This window comes from Symphalangus syndactylus, chromosome 9 (assembly GCF_028878055.3).
Source record: "Symphalangus syndactylus isolate Jambi chromosome 9, NHGRI_mSymSyn1-v2.1_pri, whole genome shotgun sequence".
Lineage (NCBI taxonomy): Eukaryota > Metazoa > Chordata > Mammalia > Primates > Hylobatidae > Symphalangus > Symphalangus syndactylus.
The window spans coordinates 56,557,249-56,575,316 of NC_072431.2; the positions used below are offsets into that span (position 1 = coordinate 56,557,249).

At 44.1% G+C, this 18,068-nt stretch overlaps 1 protein-coding gene across 3 annotated transcripts in view; it reads left to right on the forward strand.

The window, feature by feature from the left end:
- LMTK2 (lemur tyrosine kinase 2) overlaps window positions 1–18,068 on the forward strand; it is a 100,633-nt gene that overhangs the window by 69,425 nt on the left and 13,140 nt on the right. For all 3 annotated transcript variants that reach the window (XM_055292290.2, XM_063646116.1, XM_055292291.2), the window contains exons 8-11: window positions 8,281–8,365; window positions 10,112–10,233; window positions 14,002–14,151; window positions 14,897–17,855. In XM_055292290.2, the coding sequence (XP_055148265.1) occupies window positions 8,281–8,365; window positions 10,112–10,233; window positions 14,002–14,151; window positions 14,897–17,855 (3,316 nt within the window). The remainder of the gene's footprint in view (window positions 1–8,280; window positions 8,366–10,111; window positions 10,234–14,001; window positions 14,152–14,896; window positions 17,856–18,068) is intronic.

The window sequence follows — 18,068 nt, forward strand, 5'->3', positions numbered from 1 at the left end:
CCCTTTCTACATGGAAGACTTGCTGAAGGCAGGGATTGTATCTTCCTGACCTTTGTATCTCCCACGATGTGTGTCACATAGAAATGAGGAAAGGCTTCAAGGGAAAGGAACCAGTTTGACTGCAGCTACAACCCAAGAAGAGATGGAAAGACTGTAATCAGCCGAGTAGCTGCACTGGGAAGGTGATTAAAGAGCTTTCATTTTAAAAGGCTCTAGGTCCAGAGGGTTTCATGGGTGTCCTCTGTCTGACCTTTAATGAACAGGTGGCTCCAGTGTATTTAAACTATTCCGGACCATAAAGAAGACAGAAATTTCTATAACTCGTATCATGAATCCAACACAAGCTTAATAGCAAAAGATGACATAAAGAAATTATTGACGATTCTCCTGAATGAACATAGACACAAATACTAGCAAACCGCATCTATCAGTGTGTGAACAAAACAATTAAGACTTATTCTAGGACTGTAAGGGTAGATGTGTATTATAAAAATATGTCTACATAATTCATTCCATTGACAGAATAAAAGAGGAGAAATACATTATAGCAATAGATCGCAGAAACATCATTTAGTATAATTCAGCAGCTATTCTATGTTTACACATTCTTAATAAGAATTTCACACCCTGTGGAAGAACTCTGTGTACCCAAATCCTAGCAGGTACCTGAGATACACACAGCAGGCACTCAGTAAATGTACCATTGCCCAGCTAGCAAAGACTGACCTAATAAGCAGGGCAAACACTGTCAAAACTCTAGTATAAAGTTGCCTCTATGTGCTTTATCGGAATCCTCTTGGTTTAACCCTCTCCTGGTACGTCTCCATCCCATCTTAGAGTGTTAAGTGCAGAGTCCCTTCGGAAGCTTAAGTCTTTGTGGCTACCAGAGTCCAAATGACGTGGTGAGCAGAGAGAGGCTTTGGAATTGAAGTTTTCATTCACCTCTCATCAGCTTTACCAGTATAAGCCTGGTTATTTCATCCTTTGGAGCTATATCTCTTGTATAAAATGGGGATTGTCTTTAAAGCCCTGGAGTGCTGTTGTCAAGATGGAGATAAAGTATGCTAAGCTGCTAGAAGAGCATTCAGTAACTTTCCGGTATTTTGCTTCCTGTCTGTGAGCTCTTATCAGGAATCCAGGTTACTCGGGAAAGCATAAGTAGTTCACATAATAGAGGTGTAGATTATTTTGAAAATGCCTCCTGCATGTTGAGTTTGCATTGGAGAACCCTGAAGACGCGCAAACTAGTCCTAGCGTGAGTGAGCAGCAACAGTGGTACTTCCTTGTGAATCGGGGTGGGAACCCTTCAGAACCGCGGGCTCCCACTTTCTGTCCATCGTTCTGCTCATGCGGCCCTGAGTCTCGTGGTTACTGTGGTCTCAGTCACAGCAAGTGCTGCCAAGCTCAGGTGACCCTGCCAGAGCCTTCTGAGAGCCGGGCGGGGCTGGTGCCACTGGCAGCCTCATCCCTGGACCTGTTTTTCAACTTGACGGGAGAGCAGACTGGCTGTGCGTTTGCATTTCCTGACAAAAGCAACCATTGACGTCAAGAGTTCCCTCTGTTGTTAAGAAGTGACACCTGTGTTTTTCTTTAGCTTTGCACGTTATTAGGCTTCAGATAATATTTATTTTTACCAACTTTGACCCAAATTGTATTATTATTTTGAATCTATACAGCACTTTTATGTTTTCAAAACATTTCATATATTTTTCAATTTTACCCTTGCAACAGCCTTGTGAGTTAACCATTTTAAGTGCATCTTGTTGTTTTGTGAGGAAACCGAGGCTCCTCTGCTATGCCCGTGACCAGCCCAGCATCACGTGGTCTTGGAGCGGTGGAGCAGAGATGAGCTCCCGGCCTCCTGACTGCCCAGGGCTCCCTCCCACTGCGTTGTGGAGCCTGGGCGCTTGGGGAGGAGTGGGGCAGGACCCAGTCCTGCCACTGTTTGCTTCCTCACCACCTCTGGGTTTCAGGTTGTGAGAAGCATTGCCTTTTGCCCTGGGAACACCAGTTGCTTGCTTTCGAGTTTTATAATGAGAGCCAAGGACCTTCTGCAGGCATAATTGTTCATCTTTTACCAAGCCTTCACATTTCAAGTATCCAAAGACCTACGTGGAACATTTGTATGGTGAGAGAAGAGGAGGGAGGGAGTGGGACAGTCATCCTGCCGCCCAGGAGGTGCCTGAGCTCAACATCGCCCAAGCTAGCCTCAGGCTGCTGCCCCTGGCCTAGCAGGACATGTGCTTGCCCTTATTGGGATGTTGGCATCCAGCTCCTTGTCCTGGTCTCAGGAGGGAGATGTCAGGAAGGTTCACAGGGTCTGTTTATAGACCCTAGAGGCGGTCGTTGGTGGTGCCCAGTGACGGAGCCTCTATTGGCAAAACCTGTATCTCTGCAGTCGCAGCTGTTGGCCCAGTGGATAGAGCAGCATTACTTAAAGCATTTTCAGTTTTCTGTCCTCAAATGGCATGTTCCTTCTCCCTCTCTTCCTCCCTCCCTCTCTCCCTTGCTTAATTCCAAGAAATGGGGACCAACGTTCTTCTTACAATTAGAAGATTCTATGTTGTTTGTAACAGTGGAGTCACAGGTGTCCCAAGGTTTTTCCCAGGCACTTCAGCAGGCCTGAAGTCTTCTGGATGGAGTGCAGAAAATCACTTGTAAGCACAAAGAGTGTGGCAAGTGATGTGATGTAGTTAACTGGAATCCACATTCAGGACCAGCTGTGTGCTTGGAACAGCAGCTGCCAGTGTTACTGCACTATCGTTGAGAGTTATTGATGGTGAAAACACAAACATATTACCAAACACTACCTTGCTAGCTTTGTGGCCCTAGCGAAGTCACTTCAATTCTCTGCCTCAGTGTCCATATTTGTTAATAAAGAAAATAATAGTACCCACCTCACAGGTTTGTTGTGAAGATTAAACACTTAGAGAAAATGTAAAATGCCTCTTGTGAAGTAAGTACTTTGTGAATATTGGCCATGATTATGTTACTGAATCAATGTTATGTACCAAGCTGTTACCGAATTATATCGGTGTTAGCTGTTGCCATCATCATCTCCATTATCCTTGTATTTCAGACACGTGAGCTTTGGAAATTAAAATCTTTGAAAATATGAATGTAATAGTTTAAGTTTTTGGTCTTTTGCCGTTCTGTAAAGACATACATTTTGGACTATGGAAATTCAGCTTTGATATCTTCAGTTTACAACTTCAAACTATAAATTAGGCCTCCTTTTCTATTTTAATTTAATGGCTTTTTTATTCATATGCCAGTTGGTGATTATAAAGACTCCAAGGGTTAAAGCCAAAAGCCAAAAAACTTAATCTGTTGGCTGTATGGGAAGTTCCTTTAGAAAAAGTAGTTTTTACTTGTCAAATTGTGTGTTTTTGAAAATTAACTTTTTCTTAAAATAAATTCTATAATTGTTCTAAGTCTTGAAATATGCTCTTTACCTCCCTTGTGGAGAAGTAGAGTTTGGAAGTCATGAAAGTCATTTGGAAAGGGCCTGACTACAACACTTGCATATCTTTGAAAAAGGGGAAAAGACCGGGCGCGGTGGCTCACGCTTGTAATCCCAGCACTCTGGGAGGCTGAGGCGAGCGGATCTCAAGGTCAGGAGATCGAGACCACGGTGAAACCCCGTCTCTACTAAAAATACAAAAAATTAGCCGGGCGTGGTGGCGGGCGCCTGTAGTCCCAGCTACTCGGGGAGGCTGAGGCAGGAGAATGGCATGAACCCGGGAGGCGGAGCTTGCAGTGAGCCGAGATTGCGCCACTGCACTCCAGCCTGGGCCACAGAGTGAGACTCTGTCTCAAAAAAAAAAAAAAGAAAAGAGAAAGGGGAAAAATAAACATTTTTAATAATGTGGATTATTTTTGGGTACTTGAAGTTATAAATTATATTAATATTTACTTATAACAGACTGTTACTGGACTATTACTCAAGTAATACAAGCTGTAAAAAAAATTCAGGCAATTTTGCTAATAGCGTTTTAGAGTTCTTTCTTAGTCACTCTGAAAATACAAGGAAACGCTCATTCAGGTCAGGCCGGGCCCAGCTGGTTCCAGTTCCGTGAGCGCCCGGCAGACTGAGGGAGAGAGAGAGAGAAAGAGGAGGGGAGGAGGAGGAGGATTCAGGGAATAGGAGCTGGGGAGCCCTTCTGCAGAGCCGTTCTGCACCACGGTGATATCAGCATCAACATAAAAGTGTGGAATGGGAGAAAATTTCTCAAAGCCTGAAAGAAAATCTGGAGATGCTATTTTTCCAGCAGCTCAGTTGAGGGAGAACTTAGCTTGTCTCTGTTTTTTGATTCCTTTTCAACTTCTGTTTGCAAACGAAGACTTGTGTTTGGAGAACTGTATTGTACTGAGCCTAAGTCATTTTTGATCTATAACAAGAACATGCATTTTCACATGTCAACTAGATTTGTGGACCAGTAAAGTTCTCCCCAAAGAGATGGGCTCTCACTCTGCCATCCAGGTTGGAATAGTGGCGCAATCATAGGCCATTGTAGCTTCCATCTCAAGGACTCAAGGGATCCTCCCTCCTAGGCCTCCCAGGTAGCTGGGATTACAGATATAGAAATGCATATCCTAAAATTCATATGGAATCTGAAGGGACCTCAAATAGTCAATACAATACAGAAACAGAAGAACAAAGCTAGAAGACTCACCTTTTCTGATTTTAAAACTTACTACAAAGCTACAGTAATCAAAACAGTGTTGTACTACCGTAAGGAAGACATATAGACCAATGAAATAGAAGAGAGAGCCCAGAAATAAAACCTCAAATATATGGTCAAATGATTTTTTTCTTTTTTCTTTTTTCTTTTTGAGATGGAGCCTCGCTCTTTTGCCAGGCTGGAGTGCAGTGGCACGATCTCAGCTCACTGCAACCTCCGCCCCCTGGATTCAAGTGATTCTCCTTCCTCAGCCTCCCCAGTAGCTAGAATTACAGGCACCCACCATCATGCCCGGCTAATTTTTGTATTTTTAGTAGAGATGGGGTTTCACCATGTTGGCCAGGAAGGTCTCGATCTCTTGACCTCATGATCTGCCCGCCTTGGGCTTCCAAAGTGCTGGGATTACAGGTGTGAGCCACTGAGCACAGCTGGTCAAATGATTATTAACAAGAGTACCAGGACTATTCAATGGAGAAAGGATAGTGTTTTCAACGAATACTGCTGGGAAAATGGGATATCCACATGCAAAAAATGAAGTTGAACCCTTAACTAACACCATATACAAAAATTAACTCAAAATGGATCAAAGACCTAAATGTAAGACCCAAAACTATAAAAGTCTTAGAAGAAAATAAAGAAAAAACTTTATGTCAGTGATTTATTCGGCAGTTATTTATTGGGTATGACATCAAAGGCACAAGCAACAACAACATAGAAGACTACATGAAAATGTTTAAACTTTGTTAATCAAAAGGCACTATCAATAGGGTGAAAAGATAACCACCGAATGGAGAAAGTATTTGCAAATTATATATCTGAAAAGGGTTATATAAAGCATATATGGAGAATTCCTGCAACTCAACAACAAAACAAACAGCGTGATTGGAAAATGAGTGACTTGGAAAAACATTTCTCCAAAGGAAATATACAAATGGCAATAGGTACACCAAAAGATGCCCAGCATCACTGATCATTAGGAAAATCCAAGTCAAACCATAACGAAATACCACCTTACACCCATTAGGATGGCTACTATCAACATCAAACAATAATATGTTTTAGTGAGGATATGGAAAAAATTGGAACCCTTGTGCTCTGTTGGTGGGAAGGTAAAATGGTACAGTCACAGTGGGAAGCAGTATGGTGGCTCCTTATAAATATTGAAAATAGAATTTCCATATGATGCAGTGATGCCACTTATGGGTGTATCCCCAAAATGGTTGAAAACAGGGTCTTAAGGAGATAATTTGTACACCAATGTTCATACCAGCATTATTCCCAATAGCTGAAATATGGAAGTGTAAACTAAAAATAAAACTTTAAGCTTCCTAATGGTCTGAATGAACTCGTCCTGTCAGCCAAGGACATCTCACAGTTCAGGACATGATGGGGAGGGGCCGATCAGATTCCCCATTATACTCTCCCTTTGGAATTCAGGCACGACTGACCAACATTAACATTAAAACAGATATCTTACAACTTTTTGTAGCAATAAGACACCATATTCCAGTCTGACTAAAGTAAAGCATCACATGACAGGTAGCAGGCCCTGGAAGAAATTGAAGTATTTTGCCCCAAAATATATTCCTTTGACATATTTAAAAATGGCCCTGCAAAACTGTCTCTTATAGGCAAAATCTACATTGTGTAGAGAATGCCTTTCCCTTTCTAGGTCTTTTCTCTGATCCTGGAGAGAATTATGTGAGTCTTTCATCATTTTAAGTCTCATAAGAAACATTTACAATCTATTCTTTCTGAAGCCTACTACCTGGAGTCTTCATCTGCATAATAAGAACCATGGTCTCTACAACCCCTTATCTTAACCCAGACACTCCCTTATATGGAATTTCAGGTGTTTATTTTTTATTTATTTTTATTTTTTATTTTTTGAGTACCCAGGCTGCATTGCAGTAGTGCGATCTCAGCTTATTGCAGCCTCCGCCTCTGGGGTTCACATGATTCTTGTGTCTCAGCCTCCTGAGTGGCTGGGATTACAGGCATGCACCACCATGCCTGGTTAATTTTTTTGTATTTTTGGTAGCGATGGGATTTCACCATGTTGGCCAGGCTGGTCTTGAACTTATGACCTCAAGTGTTCCACCTGCCTCGGCCTCCCAGAGTACTGGGATTACTGTGATCCACCATGATCCAGCCTCACTCCAGCTTTTTGTATTTTCAGTAGAGACAGGATTTTGCCACGTTGGCCAGGCTGGTCTTGAACTCCTGGTCCATCATGCCTGGCTAATTTTTGTATTTTTAGTAGAGATGGGGTTTCACCATGTTGGCCAGGAAGGTCTCGATCTCTTGACCTCGTGATCCGCCTGCCTTAGCCTCCCAAGATGCTGGGATTACAGGTGTGAGCCACCATACCCAACTGGGTTTCTGGTCTTTAGGTAAACTCGTTTGACAAGTTGCTCATCGGAAAATCTTTGAATCCACCTGTTAGCAGTGGTGAATCTATATGGGTCTGCAACAACTTGATTCTTGCCTCCTTGAAGGAAAGAATTTCGCTGAGAGGCAGTAGTTGGTTTAAGGCAGAGGGAGAGACTGAGGCAAGTTTTAGAACAGGAGTGAGAATTTGTTAAAAAGTTTTAGAGCAGGAGTGAAAGGAAGCAGTACACTTGGAAGGGCCAAGCGGGTGACTTGCAAGATCCAAGTGCCATGTTCATCCCTTAACTTGGGGTTTTATACACTGTTATGGTTCTGGAGGTTGCTGAAGTTGTGCACTGTTCACTTGAGGAGTTTTTCCCTTACCTGTTGAGCGTTCCCAGTGGAAGGTCGTATAAGAGGCCATTTTGCCTCTTAGTGTGCCTGTTTGAGGTCTTACTGAGAAGAGGATAACACCAGCTCCGAGTGTTTTCTGTCTGTTAGGAGACTGTTAGGAGACTATCTTTTCCTGGTGCTGGCTGTGACCACTTACCATTTTAGAGAGACAGTTTAACAACCACCTGACCATCACTTGATTGTCACCTGACAGTCCTGGGGGCAACAGGGGTTGAGGGTATGTGTGTGGGGGTGCTCTCCTGCCCTGTCCATATCTGCCTAACTACCTACTCTAACATACCTATGAGCTGGAAGTCTCCAATTAGAGTGTTTGAGTTGTTCTGCCTTTCTTGACTGAACCATTGTACATCTTACATGTATTGGTTGATGTGTTATGTCTCCCTAAAATGTATAAAATTGACCTGTAGCCTGACCACCTTGGACACATGTCATCAGGACCTCCTGAGGCTGTGTCACAGGCACATCCTTAACCTTGGCAAAATAAACTTCTAAATTGAATGAGAAAAGAAAAGAAAATACAAGGAAACAAGCCATAAATCCGGTTTTAATGCAGAACATGGTACAAATAAGGTCAGTATTTAACCTGAGCTAGTTACTTGCCAAAAAATGTGATCATCTTTATTATTTAAGTGATTGATGACATATATAATACTTCTACTATGAAAAAGAATTTTAAGGGGTTAATTCTTAAGCAGGGAGCTCAATATACTTAACTCAGATCCCAAGAGAAAGCCCATTTCTGTGGCATTTCCATACAGCATGATCCTGGTTGTTGATTCTTCTTGCCGTGTTCACTTCCCTCTGTTTTCAGTGATTTAGCCCTGCGGAATTGTTTTCTCACCTCCGACTTAAATGTGAAAGTGGGAGATTACGGAATAGGATTCAGCAGGTACAAGGTAAGCCGGAGGTTTAAATGTTTTTAGTCTGATTTAATTTGAATTGTGAAGTTGTAATGTCACCAAATGCCCAGTGTGTAAGAATCTTAGTCGCGAGGCTTTCTGGAGAAGGATTTGCAGCAGTCATTTTTATGGTGGTCTGGGCTTCTGGTGTGCGGCTTGTGTAAGTCTGCGGCTTTGCGTCCGAGGTTTTGCAACAGCTTTCCAAAAGTTTTGTTTAAAAATATTTGTAAACACTGTAAATGATGTAGTCTGATGGTGCATAATAAATTTTAGAGTGAACACATGAGCAACAGTAATTATTATTACCTGTTATGATAAAATATACATATCATATAAATGTTTCTCCATTGTATGGTCAGTAAAATTTCAGCTCATATTCAGTAACCTGGGGATTTAGGTTTTTTTAACTCTGTCATGAATATATCCTAAAGGAAATAAGCGAAGAAGTCAATGAAGTTTCCATTTGTGTGTGTCTGTGTAGCCCCAGTGAATGAGGTAGAGCGTTCTGGGGCAGAGAATGGGACTGTCCCAGCTCCGGGCTGTCAGGAGACCTCGGATAAGCTACTTGACCTCCATTTTCTTTTCCTTTCTTTTTTTTTTTTTTGAACGGAGTCTTGCTGTGTTTCCCAGGCTGTTCTCAAACTCCTGGGTTCAAGCAACTTGCCTGCCTCGGCCTCTCAGAGTACTAGGATTACAGGTGTGAGTCACCCCACCCAGCCTTGACCTCCGCTTTCTGAGCAGCAACATATGGATAAGATCTGTTCTATTTTTCGGAGTTCTTATGAGAACCAAACGGGTAATATTTTCAAAAAATATTATGCAAATAGAAATTGGTTATTTGTCTACATAGCAGCTCTAGTATCTTGAGCACTTGCTAGATGCCAGACACTTAGCACCTGCCTGCATCTTGCATCATCTCTTTTTTTTTTTTTCTTTGTTCTTTTTTTGAGATGGGGTCTCACTGTCACCCAGGCTGGAGTGCAGTGGCGAGATCTCGGCTCACTGCAACCTCCGCCTCCCGGGTTCAAGCGATTCTCCTGCCTTAGCCTTCTGAGTAGCTGGGACTACAGGCTCCCTCCACCACACCCGGCTAATTTTTGTATTTTTAGTAGAGATGGGGTTTCACCCTGTTGGCCAGGCTGGTCTCAAACTCCTGACCTTGTGATCTGCCCACCTCAGCCTTCCAAAGTGCTGGGATTACAGGCGTGAGCCACCAAGCCCGGCCTGCATCATCTCATTTAATCCTCACCACAGAGGGTAGGTTTGTGTTCTCCTCATTTCACAGATCAGGAAAAAACTTCACAAAGTTGTTGCTTGCGTAGAATCACATAGCTGGTAAATGGTAGAATGAGGACTTCAAACCCCGGTCTGTCAGAGTCTAAAGCCTGCAGTCTTACTCACTAACTGGCTTCACTATTCAGCGCATAAGGCCCAGTATATATTGTTTTAATGTTTTGCTCAAAGTCTATGTTATGTGCATCAGACACAGCGTACTTTCCTTTTCCAAGAAGGATGACTTAGCAAGCGTTCATGGCTCGCAGATGAGCTCATGAAGCCCAGGAGGCTTCAGAGAAACTCCTTACCCACTTTCTGCCCAGAAAGTCGCTCTTCATGCCTGCTTTTTTTTCTGACCTGGTTTTTTGGATTGGGTATATGTTTTCTGAGAATACCATGGATTTAAATTCTTGAACTCACCAAAAGTATAATTCTATTCAAAATTCTGTGTGCTTTCTAACAAAACAGGAGGATTATATTGAAACAGATGATAAAAAAGTTTTCCCTCTGCGATGGACTGCTCCAGAATTAGTAACCAGCTTTCAAGACAGACTGCTAACTGCAGATCAGACTAAGTATAGTAATATCTGGTATGTATTGGCTTACCGTCTTATTAGGCATTTCTTTGGCAAAGTCCTAACTTCTTCCTCTTTGAGTACTTCCTTAAAGGAAAGTAGTTGTGTAAGATGTAGGAACAAAAGAGTGCCTGATGGTGTGAAAAAGACAGTCTAAGAGACATAAGTAGCAATTATCACAATTGTGGTGATGGAGTTAACGTTTTGAATACTGCCTCTGCTACCCATTTTCCTTTATAAAAGCAGGAACCAAGTCTGTTTCATATTCTGTGCCTCCCACAGGACCTGACATATAATAGATATTTAATATGTATTTATTGAAATGAAAGAAGAAACTGAAAGGGGTGTGGACTATCATGTTTATACTGTGATTTATAGGAGTCAGTTTAATGGGAGTTAAAAAGATGCACCTAAAATTTTGACTAACAATTTCTGTCACAGCCTTCTTAATTTATAGCTATGTTTTATGTGCTGTTGTCCTGCTTTTTTTTTTTTTTCTCTCCTTGCTTTCTTTTGGATTGATTTCTTTAAAACAATTTTTTTGCTTTTATTATTTTTTTATTGACGTGTATAATTCGACATATTTATGGGGTACAGTGTGATATATATATATATATATATATATATATATATATATATATTTTTTTTTTTTTTTTTTTTTTTTTGAGATAGAGTCTCACTGTCATCCAGGCTGGAGTACAGTGGTGCAATCTCGGTTCATGGCTCACTGCAGTGTCCACCTCCCTGGTTCAAGTAATTCTTGTGCCTCAGCCTCCCGAATAGTTGGGATTACCAATACGTACTACCACACCATTTTTGTACTTTCAGTAGAGATGGGGTTTCGCCATGTTGGCCAGGCTGGTCTGGAACTCCTGACGTCAAGTGATCTGCCTGTCTCGTCCTCCCAAAGTACTGGGATTACAGGCGTGAGCCACCGCACCTGGCCCAGTGTAATATTTTGATAACTATATACAGTGTGTGATGATCAAATCAGGGTAACTAGTATCCCCTTCACTTCAGACTTATCATTTTTTCTTCTTGTTTTTGGGAACATTCAAAAGCTGCTCTTATAGCTGTTTTAAAATATACAAAAATTTGTTGTTAATTATAGTCACCCTTCAGTGCTGTAGAACACTAGATCTTATTCCTCCTTCCCAGCTGAAATTTTGTATTCGTTGCCAGCTTCTCACTATTCCTCCTCTCCCTCCCCTTCCCAGCCTCAAGTAATCACTCTTCTACTCTCTATTTCTACGAGATCAACCTTTTTAGCTTCCACATGAATGATGAGGTTTTCTTCCTTTTTCTTTCTCCTATTGTGTCTGCTGTACCTTGTGTATCATGAGTTTGATACTTTTGTGTTTTTTCATGATGATGGTTATCCTCCTTTAGCTTCCAGATACAGGACTCTTGGACCATTTCTCTTAAGGCTGGTCTCATAGTGATGAATTCCTTCAGTTTTTGCTTGTCTGGGAAAGACTTTATTTCTCCATTTTTTTAAAAAAAAGTTATTATTTTATATATTTTTTTAGTAGAGATGAGGTCATGCTGTGTTGCCCAGGCCGGTCTTGAGCTCCTGGCCTCAAGCAGTCCTCACGCCTTAGTCTCCTAGAGTGCTGGGATTATAGGCATGAGCCATTGTGCCCAGCCCTCCTTCATTTCTGAAGGATATCTTTGCAGGGCATAGTGTTCTTGGCTGCCAATTTCAGTACTTTGAATATACCATCCCATTCTCTACTTTCCTCCTATATGACTTAATGCTTTTCTCTGGCTGTTTTTAGAATTTTTATCTTTGTCTTTGGCTTTTGACAATTTGACTATAATGTGCCTCTGAAATGACCTTTGGGGTTGATTGTATTTTGAGGACCTTTGAGCTTCCTGGATCTGGATGTCTGTATCTCTCCCAAGACTTGGGAAGTTTTTAGCTGTTCTTTCCTTAAATAGCCTTTCTCTGCCTTCTCCTAGCTCTTTTATTTCTATAACTCCCGTAAAATGTGTATTTCTTTGCTCTGTAGTCTCCCATAAGCCCTGAAGCCTTCCTTCACTCCTTTTCATTCTTCTCTCTTTTTCCCTCTGACTGGGTAATTTCAAACAACCTTTCTTCAAGTTGAGAGATTCTTCTGCTTGAGTCTGTTATTGAAGTTCTCTATTTCTTTTTATTTCATTTATTGAATTCTTCAGCTGGGCTTACTGCCTGTGAGGACCCCAGGCGACCCCAGTGTGAGGACCATAGTGTCCATGGTGAGCAGTGTGAGGATGTAGGTGTCCACAGTGAGATCCTCTTACTTGCCCTTACCTGGAAGAGAAAGTTGCTCCTGGTTCCTGGCTGCTCCTGCCAGGGATGGAGTGATGGAGGCCAGGCATTTCCTTCTGCTCTCGCTGTGGCTGTCCTGAGTTTCCTGAGTCCCTGTTACTCCTTTGATGTGCTCTGGTGCTCTCCTTTAGTGATTTTTGTCAAAATGTAGTTGCTTCTTCGTTGTTTGGGGTGTGTCGTGGAGGGTTAGCTGGACATCAGAATCACTGGGGAGCTTTTTAAAAAGAGAGTTTTCTAGGCCACACCTGGATCTACCAACTGAGCATCCTTAGGGGTGGACCTGACCTACCACTGTATGTGTTCATGGCTTCCCAGAGGACACAGATGAGAGTCAGGATCGGGAACATTGCAGTAAATAGACACAAATGCAGGATGGAGGCAGCGCGTGATAGGGAGGAAATGCAGAGACCTCGTGGAGGAAACGAGAAGCAGCTCATCTGACCCAGGAAGCCAGCAGAGGCTGTTTCCATGGGGACAGAGCACAGGGGTGTGAGAGAGGATTGGGCTGGGACTGAGAAGGGCATTCCTGCTGTGGTGAGGCAGCCCTCAGGGCCTCTCCTGGCACACAGACAGCTGCCAGCGTAATGGGGGATCCCTTCAGAATAGCAGCAAAACCCACGATACTGAGGAGTAACTCAAACCAAACTTGTGGATCTCACAGAGGGGACATTGTCCTGCCCCTGTAAAGATTCCTTTTAGATGCTTTCTGGTGTTTACTACTGTTGTTAATAGGTGTATTTTGCTACCAAAAAAAATCAGAATTCAGGGTATTTATCTTGTTTCCAGCCATTCTGCCAAATTTTTAGAACATTCTGATGGTCTTTCCAATAATTTATTGAGTACTTAAAAATTGATAGTCATCTCATCCACATAATTACACTTATTATCTCTGTTTTGTACTTTTTTCATTGGCCAAAACTTCTAGGGTGGTATTCAGTAGCAAATAGGAGGCATGATCTTCCTCATTTTAACAGAAACGCTTCTTTTTTTGCTATTGTGCTGTTGATTATTGGTTTGAGATTAAAGAACAATCTTGGCCGGTTGTAGTGGCTCACGCCTGTAATCTCAACACTTTGGAAGGCCAAGGCAGGTGGATCACCTGAGGTCAGGACTTTGAGAGCAGCCCGGCCAACATGGTGAAACCCCGTCTCTACTAAAATTATAAAAATTAGCAGGACATGATGGCTGGTGCCTGTAATCCCAGTTACTTGGTAGGCTGAGGCAGGAGAATCACTTGAACCCGGGAGGCAGAGGTTGCAGTGAGTGGAGATCATGCCATTGCACTCCAGCCTGGGCGACAGTGAGACTCTGTCTCAAAAAAAAAAAAAAAAAAAAAAAAAAAATAGAGATCCTATTAATAATCTTTTCAATACACACCTTGTCCTTAAAATTACTGGCTATATGACAAGTGTGAGTGTTAAAAATTTGATATCTAAAGGGAGAGAGAAACAGCCGTTTTCTTTTTCCAACAGGTCCCTGGGTGTGACACTTTGGGAGCTTTTTGACAATGCCGCACAGCCGTATTCAAACCTTTCCAACTTAGATGTCCTCAACCAAGTCATTAGAGAGAGAGACACAAAACTCCCGAAGCCCCAGCTGGAGCAGCCCTACTCTGATAGATGGTTGGTAGCCTCACATTCCGCCTGTTCTGTTTCATCTTCACTGTGAGGTGTCCCCAAAACACAAAAAAATTCTGGGCCAAATATTATATTTCTTCATTTCCTCTTTCACCATGAGCTCACCATGAGCTGAACTACTTAATGTGGTTGGCAGTGATGAAGGTGTAGAAATGTTTGGGGTGTTGAGTTGGCTTTAGGGTCCCTGTAAAGTCTTTTCATATTGTTTATTTATTTATTTGTATTTAAAGAAAAAAAAAGTAGAAACGGGGTCTCACTATGTTGCCCAGGCTGTTCTCGAACTCCTGGCTCAAGTGATCCTCCCACTTCAGCCTCCCATTGCCCCAGGATTACAAGTGTGAGCCAGGGTGTTTGGCCTCTTTTGATATTTTTAACTGATTCGGCCAGGCACAGTGGCTCATGCGTGTAATCCCAGCACTTTGGGAGGCTGAGGCAGGCAGATCACGAGGTCAGGAGTTTGAGACCAGCCTGGCCAACATGGTGAAACCCCGTCTGTACTAAAAATACAAAAATTAGCTGGGCGCGGTGGCGGGCGCCTGTAATCCCAGCTGCTCGGGAGGCTGAGGCAAGAGAATTGCTTGAACCCAGGAGGCAGAGGTTGCGGTGAGCCGAGATCATGCCACTACACTCCAGCCTAGGTGACAGAGCAAGACTCCGTCTCCAAAAAAAAAAAAAAAAAAAAAAAAAGATTCGTAATGGTTCCACTGATTGCTTGTCCTGTGCTGCTCAGGTATGAAGTCTTACAGTTCTGTTGGCTGTCACCAGAAAAGAGACCCGCGGCTGAAGACGTGCACAGGCTGCTGACTTACCTGCGGCTGCAGAGCCAGCGGGACTCAGAGGTCGACTTTGAACAGCAGTGGAACGCTCTGAAGCCGAACACAAACAGCAGAGACTCCTCCAATAATGCTGCATTCCCAATTCTCGACCACTTTGCCAGGGACCGGCTGGGTCGTGAAATGGAGGAAGTCCTCACTGTGACCGAAACGAGCCAGGGCCTGAGCTTTGAGTATGTCTGGGAGGCCGCTAAGCACGACCACTTTGATGAGCGCAGCCGGGGCCACCTGGACGAAGCCTTGTCCTACACGAGCATCTTCTATCCGGTTGAAGTTTTTGAGAGTTCGCTTTCAGATCCCGGGCCCGGAAAGCAAGATGACAGTGGCCAGGATGTCCCCCTGAGGGCCCCCGGAGTGGTTCCTGTTTTTGATGCCCACAACCTTTCTGTTGGAAGCGACTATTATATCCAGTTAGAAGAAAAAAGTGGTAGTAACTTGGAGCTTGATTACCCACCAGCACTGCTCACAACCGACATGGATAATCCAGAAAGGACTGGCCCTGAACCGTCCCAGCTCACGGCGCTCAGGAGCGTTGAACTTGAGGAGTCCAGTACAGATGAGGATTTCTTCCAAAGCAGTACAGACCCCAAAGACTCTAGCTTACCAGGGGACTTACATGTGACCAGTGGCCCCGAGAGCCCTTTCAACAATATATTTAATGATCTGGACAAATTGGAAGATTTGCCCAGTCACCAAAAAATATTCGACTTAATGGAATTAAACGGAGTTCAAGCCGACTTTAAACCTGCCACTTTAAGTTCCAGTTTGGATAACCCCAAAGAGTCAGTCATAACGGGCCACTTTGAGAAAGAAAAGCCCCGTAAGCTTTTTGACAGTGAGCCTCTCTGCCTATCAGATAATCTTACGCACCAAGATAATTTTGATCCATTGAATGTTCAAGAATTGTCAGAAAACTTTTTATTTCTTCAAGAGAAAAACTTACTAAAAGGCTCATTGTCCAGCAAAGAACACATAAATGATCTTCAGACAGAACTTAAGAATGCTGGTTTTACTGAAGCTATGTTAGAAACGTCACGTAGAAACTCTTTAGATACTGAGCTTCAGTTTGCTGAAAATAAGCCAGGCTTGTCTTTGTTGCAGGAAAACATAAGCACAAAGGGTGACGATACAGCTGTCATGCTCACAGGTGACACTTTGAGCACCTCATTGCAGTCTTCCCCGGAAGTGCAGGTGCTGCCTACCTCCTTCGAAACAGAAGAAACGCCCCGTCGGGTACCCCCAGACTCACTCCCGACACAGGGAGAAACCCAGCCCACGTGTTTAGATGTTATTGTCCCAGAGGACTGTCTCTGCCAGGACATCAGTCCAGATGCTGTGACTGTCCCGGTTGAAATTCTCTCGACCAATGCCAAAACCCACAGCCTGGATGACAGGTCCCAGGACTCTCCTGGCCAGAGTGAGGAGACCCTGCGACTCACCGAAAGTGACTCTGTTCTTTCTGATGACATCCTTGCCAGCAGGGTGAGTGTGGGGAGTAGTCTCCCGGAACTGGGACAGGAATTACACAATAAACCATTTTCGGGAGACCATCACAGTCATCGCCAGCTAGAGAAAAACTTGGAGGCTGTGGAGACTTTAAATCAGCTCAATTCTAAAGACGCAGCAAAAGAAGCAGGCTTGGTGTCTGCCCTCTCCTCGGACTCAACCAGTCAGGACAGCCTCTTGGAAGACAGCTTGTCAGCACCCTTCCCAGCCTCTGAGCCGTCCCTGGAAACCCCAGACTCTCTGGAGTCAGTGGATGTCCACGAAGCGCTACTGGACTCTTTAGGATCTCACACTCCCCAGAAACCAGTGCCCCCCGATAAGCCGGCAGACAGCGGCTACGAAACAGAGAACTTGGAGTCTCCCGAGTGGACCTTGCATCCTGCTCCCGAGGGCACCACAGACTCAGAACCAGCCACTGCGGGTGATGGCGGCCACAGCGGTCTGCCTCCCAACCCGGTCATTGTCATCTCAGATGCCGGTGATGGTCACAGAGGCACAGAAGTGACCCCTCAGACGTTCACAGCTGGCTCCCAAGGTTCATACCGAGACTCTGCGTACTTCTCAGACAATGACTCTGAGCCCGAAAAAAGGTCTGAGGAGGTCCCGGGAACCTCCCCATCCGCCTTGGTGTTGGTACAGGAGCAGCCCCTACCCGAGCCAGTCCTCCCCGAGCAAAGTCCTGCTGCCCAGGATAGCTGCCTGGAAGCCAGAAAGAGCCAGCCAGATGAAAGTTGTCTGTCTGCTTTGCACAACTCCAGTGACCTGGAATTAAGAGCCACGCCGGAGCCAGCACAGACTGGTGTTCCCCAGCAGGTGCATCCCATGGAAGACGAGGCCAGCAGTCCCTGGAGTGTGCTGAACACAGAACTTAGCAGCAGCGATGACTTCGAGACACAGGAAGATCGCCCCTGCACCCTCGCTTCCACGGGGACCAACACGAACGAACTCCTTGCCTACACCAATTCTGCGCTGGACAAGTCCCTGTCCAGCCACTCCGAGGGCCCGAAGTTGAAGGAGCCGGACATCGAAGGGAAGTACCTGGGGAAACTCGGGGTGTCGGGGATGCTTGACCTCTCGGAGGATGGGATGGATGCGGACGAGGAGGATGAAAACAGCGACGACTCGGACGAGGACCTGCGGGCCTTCAACCTGCACAGCCTCAGCTCTGAGTCGGAGGACGAGACCGAGCACCCCGTGCCCATCATCCTCAGCAACGAGGACGGAAGGCACCTGCGGAGTCTGTTGAAGCCCACAGCGGCCGATGCCCCCGACCCGCTGCCCGAGGACTGGAAGAAGGAAAAGAAGGCAGTCACGTTTTTCGATGATGTCACAGTCTACCTGTTTGACCAGGTATCTGTTCCCTCTAAATCATTTTCTCTATATATCCATATAAGGTTTCCAAAATGTGCTAGGAAATTGAGTGTGGTCTGTTTTCTAGTTGCCATTTTGAGGCAGCAGATTGTGATTACTCATAAAAAGTAATTTGGGGTTGGTTAGAGTTCTAAGAATATGCAGAAATGTCATTTGCTCAGGGAGTTCGTATTAAATTAAGAGAAAGAGACC